This window comes from Chlorocebus sabaeus, chromosome 15 (genome assembly GCF_047675955.1).
Source record: "Chlorocebus sabaeus isolate Y175 chromosome 15, mChlSab1.0.hap1, whole genome shotgun sequence".
In the NCBI taxonomy this organism is placed as follows: Eukaryota; Metazoa; Chordata; class Mammalia; order Primates; family Cercopithecidae; genus Chlorocebus; species Chlorocebus sabaeus.
Window position 1 is genome coordinate 77,121,750 of NC_132918.1, and position 13,237 is coordinate 77,134,986.

Genomic DNA, 13,237 nt, shown 5'->3' on the forward strand with positions numbered 1-13,237 from the left:
CTCCAGCTATCAGCAGAGAGGTACTCTACTCTGCAACTCGTCATCTCCAGCTATCAGCAGAGAGGTACTCTACTCTGCAGCTAATCATCCCATCCCTCTGCCTGCTGCGTCCCCTGGCCATCCTCTCCCTGCTCCGGCTGAGCCCAGGGCTTTTATGGACCTCAGTGGGGAGAAAGTGCATGCCAATTGGTCCAAGGGTGACCACGGGCGGGCCCAGAAGAGGCACCATGAGTCCCCACTCTGGTCAGTGGGACTGGCCCTCCCTCAGCCTTCAGGCCCTCCCTGACCTAAAGATGGGGCCTTACTGGGGACCCACCCCCTTCTAGCAGGACGCTCTCTCTCCTGCTGCCATTCAGGGTCCCATGGTTTGGGGCCAAGCCATGGGAGAGGAGAGAGGCCAGACAGCAGAGGCAGACATCCTCAAGCCAGTAGGGGGACAGGGGAGGCCCTTCCTTGACCCCCAAAGATGTAGGCTGCACCAGGGAGCTCCCGTCCCATCAACTTAGAAAGGGCAGGGTTCCTGCTTGTCCCCAGCTCCTGCCTGCTCCATGGAGCTGGAGGCCCAGGATCTGCAGCTGTGGGTCAGGCGGTCGCAGCTGCACTCAGCAGAGCAAATCATGCCTGCTCCCAGCCCCGTCCAAGAGCACAGGGAGGCTTGGATCCACAGCCACAGTTTGGGCAGCTGTGGCCCCACCAAGGAGGGCAGGCTCCTGCCTGCTCGATAGAGCAGGAGGCCTGGGTCTGGACTGCAGTTTGGGCAACGGCAGCGGCACCCAGGGAGCTCCCACTCCACCTCAGAAGGGGCGGGGCTCCCACCAGCTCCAGGGAGCGTGCGGGCCCCAGCCAAGCCTCCGTGCTGCAGCCACTGCCGTCAATGCCTGTAATCCCAACACTCTGGGAGGCCACGTCAGGCAGATTGTTTGAGCTTAGGAGATTGAGACCAGCCTGGGCAACATTACAAAGCCATGTCACTACAGATAAATACAAAAATTAGCTGGGCATGGTGGTCATGCGCCTGTGGTCCCAGATACTTGAGAGGCTGAGGTAGGAGGATGGCTTGGGCCTGGGAGGTAGAAGTAGCAGTGAGCCAGGATCGTGCCACTGCACTCCAGCCTGGGTGACAGAGGGAGACCCTGTCTCAAAAAACAAACAAAGAAATCGGCCTCACATGTTTCCTTGAGGGTGTTTTTTAGATGAGCTTAGTATAGCAGATTGCCCTCTGTAATGTGGGTGGGCCGCTCCAGTCCACTGAAGGCCTCAATGGAACAAAAGACCGACCTCCTCTTGAGCAAGAAACAATGGTGCTGGCAGTCATCTTCAGACCTGGACTGGAGTATCGGCTCTTCCCTCATCTCCGGCCTGATGGCCCGCCCTGCAAATTTACAAGTCGCCAGCCTCCCAAATTCCATGAACCAATTCCTTAAAATAAACTTCTGTGTGTGCATGCATGCGTATGTATATATATACATGCACACGCACATACACATCCTGTTAGTCCCATCTCTCCGAAGATCCCTGGCTAGCACAGCGCCATAGCAGTTCTCATGGCCTCCTCTAACCCAGGAGCCCAACAGAGGGTAAGCAGCTAAGTCACAGACTAACTGCTGGCAACAATCAACTTCTCCACGAACTGCTTCTCCAGCTCTTGGCCTCTGCTCGCTGTTTTGTTCAGTCTCCGCATGCTCCCCACTCCTACTCCAAAAGGGGCCAATGATCTCATTCTAACCCAGTGGCCCTCCTGAGTGGACTTCCCACTTGAGACCACCTCAAAGTTCAATGGGCTTCAAGGACAAGGCAGTGACAGCTGATCTCATCCGCTTTGGTCAGGTTAGAGGAATTACAAGGTACAAAACTCAGTGAACTGGTCATAACGGGCCTCCCCCCACTCCACCACCACCCCCACCGCTTTCTTTAAAAATCACTAGTGAGTAGGGTAGGAGGTGTTCAGAGACTTCTGAGACACTGCCGTGTTACTGGCAGGCACTTTCAGGCAAAATACAGTCTCACACATTCTACCAAGAGCACGGTTGCTAAGATTGTCACTTTCAGGGAAGGACAGATAGGACATATCTACTCAGGGTGCAGGACAAGGAGGATGGCTCCTCACCTTCACACAGGCCTTTGTTAGAGCCGGGGATGCGGTTCCCACATTAAGGGGTGGGATGGATAAGAGAATTTTTTCAGAGGCTCCCCCGCTGATACCTCCTTCTCCCGTTCTGGCCTACCCAGGCTGACAAACTAGAAGGGTCACGACGGCAGCTTTGAGGTTCTCCCCTCTCTGAGACCTCAGTTTGACGTGTCTGGGAATCTCTGATCATTGGCTTGAGCACCTGCCTTGTGCTACACTCTGCTGGGCACTTTTACTTCTATTGTTCATCAAGGTAAGAAGTTGCAACATTTCCACTTTACATATGAGAGATGTAATGTGACTTACCCACAGACTGGAACTGAGGTCACTGCTCTTTCTACTAAAAAGTGCTGTGTTCTGGTGACTCATCCAAGTTAATAAATTCATCAAGTCCTCACTGGGCTACTGCACAGGTTAGGGGCCATGTAGGAGTTAGGCATACAGAGATCAAGAGTCTCAGCCATACTTCCAGGAGGGCGGGACAGTCATGGCCTTGGCAGCCACTGCCGCCCCAGCTCCCAGCACAAGAATTGGCACCTGGTGTGATAGTTCGTGGTCAAATTCCCTGGGCCAGAATCAACCACTTCACACACATGTGACTTCTCATGACGGTCTTTTTTTGCCGTATCAACTTGGTGAAGCTATAGTTCCCAGTTACTCAACTAAATACAAACCTAGATGTTTCTGAGAGGTATTCTGTAGATGTGGATAAAGTTCATTATTAGTTGTCTTTAAGTAAGAGAGATTACAGAGATCATCTGGATGGGATAGATTCAGCTGAAAGGTCTAAAGAGCAGAGCCAAGGCTTTCTTAAGGAAGCAATTCCATCTGTACATGGCCACTTCTATGTCTGCTCCATGGATCCTGGACCTGCCTGAATAGCCCCCACAATCACATAAGCCAATTCCCCCTAATAAATCTCTTAATGTAGATCTCCTAGGGTTCTGTTTCTCTGGTTGAACCCTAGCTAATACACACCTCTCTTTGCCTTAACCTCTTTAGGCCTCAGTTTCTTGTCTTAATATAGGGAAAATAATTACCTCACAGTGTTGACTTGAGGATAGCACAAGTAAAGCATTGAACCCAGGTACCTGGTAAGATCCCAACAAGTATGAAATATTATTATTCATGTAGTAGTAGCTATTATTATTAATAAAGTCATGCCCTTAAGAAAGAAGGTTATGGACTAATGGGGACATTTAAAAATAGTAATTATGTCCAGGCACAGTGGATCACGCCTATCATCCCAGCACTTTGGGAGGCTGAGGCGGGAGGATCATGAGGTCAGGAGTTTGAAATCAGCCTGGCCAATATGGTGAAACCCTGTTTCTACTGAAAATACAGAAATTAGCCAAACGTGGTGACGTGTGTCTGTAGTCCCAACTACTCGGGAAGCTGAAGCAGAAGAATCGCTTAAACCTCGGGGGCGGAGGTTGCAGTGAGCCGAGATCACGCCACTGCCCTCCAGTCTGAGAGACAGCGAGACTCTGTCTTGGAAAAAAAAAATTACAACATAAAGAAACATTTGCTAAAAATATAGATAGGTATAAAGTATACCAAGCACTAGGAGAAGAAGTACCTAAGTGTGCCCAGGTCACAGTGAGAAACCGCTGTAAGTATACAATGCAGTTGGCCCAAGTTCCCCTTTGCGTCTGCTTTGGGACCTCAACTCCTAAGAAGATGGTGCTGGGTGAGAAACTCCTTCCTCTCAAAGGCTTTTTAGACCTAATCTATAGAGAAGTATTTCCCAGTGATTATAATCCTCTTAATGGGAAATCACTCATTTACTCCAATTTTTACTGAGCATCTTTCAAGCACTAGGTGCTGTGCTAAGGGCTTGGGAATAAACAGGTTAAACCAAAAACACCTTTAGATGGAGGAAGACAAGGGGTCAGACAATAAACAGGTAAACAAATGCCTAATTTCCAAGTGTAATATGTAAATGAACAAAAAGAGCCTGGTGAGAGAATAAACTGAGGGTTTATTCTCCCACCTCCCGCACCCCACCCAGCCATGCCGTGCTCCCCGCAGGCTGAGACCACAGCTGAGCATTCTGCTCCCAGGGCAGCAGTTGGACAATGAGCTGAGGATGGGTGGGGGACACGATCTCATGTTGGGCTTCTGTTGTTGTTCACCTGAGATGCCGTCAGTGGACAACCAAATCCAATGACTCTCAAACTGTGCTCTCAAAGGATCCCATGGTGTTCCACAGACCACACAAATGTTTGCTTCAGCGTTCACAGATGCAGACAGAGGCGGATAAGGGATTGTAGGGGTGGTCATAAATTCTCATTCTCACTATTCCAGCCAACCTGCTTCACTATCAACAAATGCCCCTTTTACCTTCTAAAGTAAACCCGCTCTCATAAAACACCAACTTCACCTGCTCTTACACAGTAAGTATCTAATATTTTTAATCACAAACAACCCACTCTATTGCTTTTAAAACATTTGGAAACCGCTGCTATTAACTAATTCCACACTGACTTTTTTGAAAACTGAAGTTTGAAACTGACTTATTTTCAGAGATGGCAAACTGCCACTAAAAATACATTTTATGGTTACTTGTCATCATCTATCCAAAAAGTACACAGGAAAATTAATTTAGGACTTTTGAAAAAATAATCATTCTGTTCACACAAAGGGTAAATTCACTGGGTACCCTAAATGTGGTTTCCCTGGTGATGGCCCGTATTCAAAGCTGCCAGTACAGATCATTACCTTAAAATTGATCCGCTAATAAAATTTGTTAGGGTGACAGTTCACAGTTACTGCTTCCATAACAAAGGCTGTACATGAATTTCTAACCAGGTATTTACTGAATCCATGTGAACCAAGATCACATCAAATCATTCTAAAAGGAGAGGATACTGAGTTAATATCCATTTATAAAGACGGCAACTTCATTAAAGGGTCTTCCCTATGTGTGTGTAGTAAGTAAATATAACACTGCAATTACATGAAGAAACATACAAATTCTCATAGGTGAGATGACATAAACACACATCTCCCTCCACATATCAGACTCTGTAAAAGGTTTCTTTAAAATCATATTAAATTACGCAGCCTCAACCCAGTTAATCTACCTAGTAAACCAGTGCAGCAAACAGCTTTCCTCTTTGTCAGATGACTGTGTGCCTGGAAGCAAAAGTAAACAATGAAAAAAGTTTCAAAGAAGGACAATTCCTATTTGTTTCTAAATTTTCACTGCTTAACTAAATCTATATTTGTGCTTCACACACACACAGTATTCAACAGCACCACCTTTTCCCTCATGCTGTGAATCCAAAGCCTCCCTACTGAATTAAGTGTGGTTTTTTTAAGTCTCAAATATCACAACTGAAAAAAAGTATTCAGTAAAAACACGTATTAGTGTTGTATTTCTTCAGAAAACATCTAGCAAGGAAGAATTTTATTAAAATTACATTGTACTTGTACCAATTGAACTTGTGTCTATTTAAGTAAGTGTGGGCCACCTTAAAAACTATTGTAATAACTAGACATACAAAAGTTAAAGGCCAGGTGCAATGGCTCACCCCTGTAATCCCAGCACTTCGGGAGGCCAAAGCAGAAGAATCGCTTGAGGCCAGGAGTTCAACAGCAGCCTGGACAACATAGCAAGATCCCATATTTAGAAAAAACTTTTTAAAAAATTAGCCAGGTAGAGTGGCATGTGGCTATACTCCTACTCAGGAGGTTAAGGCAGGAGGATTGCTTAAGCCTAGGAGTTAGAGGGTGCAATGAGTCATGATTGATCTACTATACTCCAGCCTGCAACACAGTGAGACCCCCAACTCTAAAAAAAAAAAAAAAAGAAAGTTAAAATAGAAAAAATATACAATACAATAAATACCATACATTTCAATCATCACATGCTTAAATAACTGAGGGGATCAAAATAATTTTTAAAAATATACTAGATTCCATTTATACAACAATTCAAGTGGAACATTAACAGGCTTATACCATCATCACTTTTCCCCACAGTCACATAGTCATCTAGATGTACACTCACCCAATGCTATCAGTCAGAGAAGATTAAAAGAGTACCTGACAACCCTCAACCAACTGCCAGGTAGCTGACACATAGTTACCTAAGCAACCCGTGAATACCTCCATATGCCATTTTAAAGGAGCCCTAACGGCTAGAGAATGGGTCCTTAATTCGATTTGTTCATCAGTATGCCTAGTGATTGTGCTAGGGCTGAAAGATGCAAAGATGAATAAGACGTGACCTTTAACATAGATATCTGTGGTCTGGCACATAGAAGGTGCTCAATTAATACCTGCAGAATGAAGGTAGGAGTGGGTGAGTCAGCAAGCTCCCAGTCTAGGGCAGTGCTATCCAAGAGAAACATAAGCCAAGCCACAAATGTGAGACACGTACATAACTTTACATTTTCTAGTAGGCAAATTTAAAAGGTAGAAAGACCTCCTCCCAACCTGTCCACAGCCCATGCAGGGGGCAATAAATAGGTAAAAAGAAATAGGTAGAATAAATTCTAAAATATTTTATTTAACTGAATGGATATATTATGATTTCCTTAGTATGTATTAAAACTTATGACATATTTTACCTCGTTTTGTACTAAGTCTTTGAAATCTAGAGTGCATTTTATATTATAGCACATCTCCACTCATACTGTGCACATTTCAGGAGCTCATTTTGACTAGCCCCTTTTTAATGTAGTGTGTGTATGTGTGTGTGTGAGAGAGAGAGATGGGGTTTGGCTCTATCACCCAGGCTGGAGTGCAGTGGCATGATCTTGACTCAGTGCAGCCTCCACCTCCCAGGCTCAAAGGATTCTCCCACCTCAGTCTCCCAAATAGCTGGGACCACAGGTGCATGCCACCACACCCAGCTACTTTCTTGCATTTTTGGTAGAGATGGGATTTCATTAAGATAAGCCTGTTGCCCAAGCTCAAGACACCATGGTCAATGAAAGCAGTTGGGCCTGAAGAAACAGGAAGTGATGACAGCTTGAACATATGGAAGGGATAAATGGATGCAGGAAGAGCTCATGGGACCACCTTGACAGCTGCTGTAGTTGCAGGTTGGCCAATGTGAGATCTAGTACTGCCATCAGTTGTCTTCGCAACTTAATCTAAATTGTGCTTAAGTGCCTTGACATGAGTCTCTATTGTTACAGTGTTCTGTTGAGTCATGGTCAGGGCATCATAAACAGTCTCTGATCCAAAAAATGGTCCAAATCGTTCTTTAACGCACTGAAGGATCACTTTCTGCTGACCGATGGTTGCTACAAGAGCACTGGAAATGATTGCAAGGTTTGGTATGTACGGTTTGATATCATCAAGGGCAAGACCAGATCTCAAGGTGATGCCTTGGACTAGGTTCTCCATCAACAGACCTGCCATCTTCATTGGTTTGGATGCAGAGTGAGTGATCATACATCTGTGCTCTGGCCACTGTCCACCAAAGCCTTCACATCACTCACTTACCAGTGCTTTCTCTTGCTTTGGAAGTGCCGTCTGTCTGCGCTTCTCCTCCTCAGCTGTTTCTTGGTTCTTCCTTGCTTGCCAGTGGGTATCTTGCAGTGGCAGGTATATCATCCCATCTCACTCGATAAAACCTCCTGCATCACCATCGTAGATCTTAAGTCTTCTGGTATGCTCAACTTTTCCTAGTGGAGCCAAGATATGAATGTTTCCATATCAAGTAAAGATACGGAACATTTCTATTTTGGCAGAAAGTTCTGTTGAGCAGTGGGCCTCCCAACAGAGGAGGTCCTGAGTCCCCAGTGAGGACAAGAAGGGGCACTGAGGGTTGGGAGATGGAGGAGCGCACACCGCAGGAAGCTGGGCTTGTGGGCCACCCAGGAGAGTTTGACCTTTATCCTATGGACAGCGGGGAATCAAAAAGGTTTGGGGTTTTGTTTTAATAGCAGAAAGGTGACATGATAAAATGTTTCCATTTAGGAAGGTGGTTTTCTGGAGATAGAGCAAGGCATGAACTAAAAGAGTGATTGACAGTGGCAAGGGAGGAGACAAATTGGAAACACAGATGCACAGGCCAGAATCAATCCACGAGGAAGTCTCTTCCAGTCCAAGATGTTTTTTTTTTCTTTTGAGAAAAGAGTTGCACAGTCGCCTAGGGTGGAGTGCAGTGGCGCAATCATTGCTCATTGCAACTTCCAACACCTGGGCTCAAGCAATCCTCCCACTTCAGCCTCCTGAGTGGTTGGGACTATAGGCACGAGCCACCACACCCAGCAAATCTGTAAATTTTTTTTGAAATGGAGTCTGTGTGGCCAGGGCTGGTCTTGAACTCCTGGACTCAAGCAATCCTCCTACCTCGCCTCCCAAAGTGCTGGAATTACAGGCGTGATTCACTGCACCCAGCCCCCATTTATTCTTATTCAATGCAATAAATGACTCTTTATTTGAGATTATATTCCTCTGGGGGCATCAAGACGTTTTTATGAGATAGTGGAAAGCAGAGATTATGACTACTTTCAAAACGTCCTTTCTGGGTAAATTTTAAAATAGCAATACTATGTTGCTCCTAAAATTCTATTTCTAAAACTTCGTTTGCAAGGAAAATCCAAAATTCTGGAAATCACTGTTTTAAACAACTTCTGGAGCTTATTAAGATGACTATAGGGTCCAATGTATATACATTATTCTGTATACTTATTTTCCTACTCATTTTATGCATACATATCCATGTAGTAATAATACTGACATGACTCTTATCTTAAATTACTATAGAGTAATTTAGAATCTAAAATGTATTATTGTTTAGTCATTCCCTTAATATCTTGTATTGAATCTATGCCTCTATTAGTATGAATAGCTTTATCCAAATTAATTTTCTTCCTCCTAGTCCCAGTTCCATAAATTGTTTCCTCAGGTATGATTCCCAGCAGGAAATGTATGGGTCACTGGCAATGCAGTTTGTTTTATGTTTCATTCTTATTATACATCACCAGATTGCAGCATTGCAGCAAAAAGACAATCTGCAGCACAGTCAACATTTCTTACTACCCCAACCAATAATGGGCTAGAATTAATTCTGATAATTTCACAAACAGTTGCTTTAATTTTCATTTCTTGAATTGCTAAAGAGAATATATCTGTTCCTCATGATGACAGTCTCTGAGATTCCCTATACTGATCTCTCCTAACCACTTCCTGAGAAGATGCTGGGTTCCGACCTTTGGTATCTCAATTCTTTATATTTTGGATAACCATTTAATCTTTCAAACTGTCCCATTATTTTCACCAATGCTGTAGCATTCCATTTACTATTTATTGCCTTTGGCTGGGCTATTTCTCTTTTATTCTCCTGATATTCTGGCACATCTGTCTTGTGTATGATGATTTTCTCCATTGCTTCTGTGGTCATAAGTTTATCTTCCCTGAACAGCTGGGTTAAAAATGCTATTCCATTTTCTTCTAGCTATTTTATAGATAAATACAGTGGAACCTTCAAGCAGTGGCCTTTATGCTGAAATTAATAACTGCGGAACTTTCTAGTAGGAGTGCAATTTGCTCGGATAGTTCCCAAGATGGACCTGGCCACATCACAAAATGACAAATGCCACAGAACAGCTACCCATCTCCCATTAGGAGTGAAGGTGGACACAGTGTCTGAGGACTGAAACTTTAAACTCTTCCTAAATGGGCTCAGCACCCTAAAGTTCTCTCCATTACCAGTGTTGGCACTTGTATGTCAACAATCTTACTTAAATTTTGAGTAATAAAGGTTATCAATATACAAAAAGCAAGAACCTGAAGAAATATACCATCACCCAAGAGTACAAAAACCAAACCAAATGGCTATAGAGGCATTTCACCTACTTTTTCTTTTTCCTTTTTGAGATGGGGTCTTGCTGTGTTGCCCAGGCTGGTTTTGAACTCCTGGCCTCAAGCAATCCTCTCACCTCAGCTTCCCAAGTAGATGGAATTATAGGTGCATGCCACCGGACCTGGTTTCACCTAATTATTTTTCATATCATGAAACTCTATGGGAACTTTCAATAGCTTTCCCCAATAGATAGACAACAGAGAAAAAACAATATAAAGGGAAAAAAAGCATACATTTACAAAATTTAGATCACTCTGTATAGATTTTTACGTATCTACATCTGTAATACACAGGGGAAAAAAACCCAAAAGTAAATTCATTGAAAGATTAACAGTGGTTACCTGTAGGGAGGTAGAATTATAGGTAATTTTAATTTTCTTAATACATTTTTTGCAATATAAACTTGCATTATAGACTTTATATAAATTAAACTTCTTTGTACAACCACACACAAAAGCCATACTTCTATTCTTTTAAAAAATTGAATTCTTTTAAAATGAAGGTAGAAAAGATTCTGTTGAATCAAATGCTACTAATTAATCATGCTAAAGTACCTCAACCTTTATTTAGGTCATTGCTCAATACACACAAGTCCTAAGAAAAAATTTTTTTTTTTTTTTTTTTTTTTTTTTTTTTTTTTTTTTTTTTTTTTTTTTTTTTTTTTGAGACGGAGTCTCGCTCTGTCGCCCAGGCTGGAGTGCAGTGGCGCAATCTCGGCTCACTGCAAGCTCCGCCTTCCGGGTTCACGCCATTCTCCTGCCTCAGCCTTCCGAGTAGCTGGGACTACAGGCGCCCGCCACTGCGCCCGGCTAATTTTTTTCTATTTTTTAGTAGAGACGGGGTTTCACCATGGTCTCGATCTCCTGACCTTGTGATCCGCCCGCCTCGGCCTCCCAAAGTGCTGGGATTACAGGCGTGAGCCACCGTGCCCGGCCAATATTTTTTTTCATACATACAGGCTTATCATTTTTAACAGTAAGTCTACAGAGATTCATTATAATACAATAAAGAAAACTATCAAAATACCATAAACTTTCACCTGCCTTTGTTCAAGGTTACGGTCTCAAGTGACTCATAAACTAATCGGCAATGAGGTCTACATAAAAGTGAAACGATGGTATCATAGTTAAGTGTTGTATCATTTTATCACTGCCAGTTAATGTAACGGTATTTATCTAACAGGAACTTTTTATACAACTTAACTATTCTTTAAAATATTCTAGCAGGAAAAATAAAGTGGTGGGGGAATTAAAAATAGATAAAACAAGAACAACAGAAAATTTGAATTGTTAAAGTAAGGTGATGGATATAAGGTTGCATTACTATTCTATTTTGCATATATTTGAACATTTTCCATTATACGATGTTTTGAAAAGGTGCTAAGAAAAATAAAAAGAAATATAAACCTGTGCACAATCATTCATCATATCAACTAACGTAACACAATTAAGCTAATAGCCACTTTTTCTTTTTCTTTTTTCTGAGACACAGCCTCGCTCTGCTGCCCAGGCTGGAGTGCAGTGGGGCTATCTCGGCTCACCGCAGCCTCTGGCTCCTCAGTTCAAGCGATTATCCTGCCTCAGCCTCTTAAGTAGCTGGAACTACAGTCACACGCCACCATGCCCAGTTAATTTTTGTGTTATTAGTAGAGATGGTGTTTCACCATGTTGGCCAGGCTGGTCGCGAACTCCTGACCTCAAGTGATCCACCCACCTTGGCCTCCCAAAGTGCTGGGATTACAGGCATGGGCCACCAGGCCCCGCCCACTTTTTTCCTTTTTAACACATCAGGATGACTATTTCAAAATAAGCGTTCTACCTGAAAATTCCAATAGAATTCTGACTCTGTACTTTTTCTTTATTAGGCAAGACAGAGTATATACATGTAAAATCTTTCAAGAAAAAAATGTGTCTTTCATATGCATCTACAGATTTGACTCTGATATTAGACTGTCCTTCCTGGGCCAGATTCAGAACCAAGATAGTCAGCTAACAGAGCACTACACCTGGCTTGTGACATTTAAAAACTAAAGCAAGATGCATGCTAACTCAAGCAGCAGCAAGACCCTAGTCTAGGAGTCTCATTCTGTGTGACACGGAGGAAGAGCCCTGCCACTTTCTCTAAGAGGAAAGCAAACTGGTCTGTACCCAAGTAAGCTGCAGAGCAAAAAAACTCAGCACTCAAAGAAGTAGGCAACCAAAACCAACATCATTTATTTGAGAGTCTGTTCTCTCTAACAGCTGCAGAGGATGACAGGGATACTAAGGATCTGGGATCCCCAAACTGACGACTTCCCAGTGCATCAAAAGCAAAATTTAAACGGAACCTCATGTCACTTTTATAAGGCACAATTAAAGAGTTTTCATTATCACAAATGATCCTCTTATTTCCCCAGAGAAGGTTGGCAAAGCCTGTTTTATTTCCATTTTACAGGTATAGAAACTGAGGTTTGGAGCTGTTAAAAGAGATGCTCTTAACCAACAGTCTTCTGACTTCAAGGACAGTATTCTTTTCACTACCCAACACTCCCCGTGGAGTGTGTCTATGAAGGGAAGGAGGAGAGGAGAGAAAAAGTGAAGCAGGGCAGAAAATGGGAGGAATCTGCATTATGTCCAACACTTCCTGAGTTTCAAAACACCCAGAGTTATTTTCTTACTATCCATGGAGTTTGGCCTAGTCTTTGCTACAAGCGTGGATTTAACTGTACTTCCATTTACATCCATATTTTTGTACGCTTGCTTTCTCTGCTTTCTGAATTCTGAGAGAAGTCTCCTAACAATTCGCTTAACCTAAGAAATAGGAACAATTAACTTTTTTAAAACCAGGAGGGACTGTCATAGCGGTGTAGCTGGGAGGTTTGCTGCTGGTCCTCTCTCCACACATCAAGACGGCGCAAAGGAAGAGGAGTCGGCAGAGCCCCTGTCACAGCCCCCACCTCCCCGGGGCTGCTTAACCTAGTAGGAGAGCAAAGCCTACCTCTCTGACTTCGTGAAGCTGGCCGGAATACTGACTCTTGGCTCTTCGGGCGGCTGCAGGCGACTTGTGATGCGTGATTGTGACAACACCGGGGGCCCCCACACTGAGGTGTCTCTGGCTACAGGGAGACGCAGAATTGGGTGTTCCATGTGGGAGCAAAGTGAGACTTCGGCTTCGGGAGCCTGGAGCACTCTAGAATAAGCAACAGGTGTCAAAACTCAACAACTGACCTGCAGAACACAACTAAGTGTTGGCTTCTATTCATTTTGGACCTCTTCATCTTCCTCCTACATCTCTTTAGGGAG

At 43.6% G+C, this 13,237-nt stretch overlaps 1 protein-coding gene across 7 annotated transcripts in view; it reads right to left on the reverse strand.

Moving 5' to 3' along the window:
* The window catches only part of OSBPL10 (oxysterol binding protein like 10), a 328,443-nt gene that overhangs the window by 161,374 nt on the left and 153,832 nt on the right, over window positions 1–13,237 (reverse strand). For 5 of the 7 annotated variants that reach the window (XM_073023668.1, XM_008009361.3, XM_073023671.1 and 2 more), the window contains one exon: window positions 12,933–13,124. The exons of the other annotated variants lie outside the window; for them this stretch is intronic. In XM_073023668.1, the coding sequence (XP_072879769.1) occupies window positions 12,933–13,124 (192 nt within the window). The remainder of the gene's footprint in view (window positions 1–12,932; window positions 13,125–13,237) is intronic. 7 annotated transcript variants of the gene reach the window in all.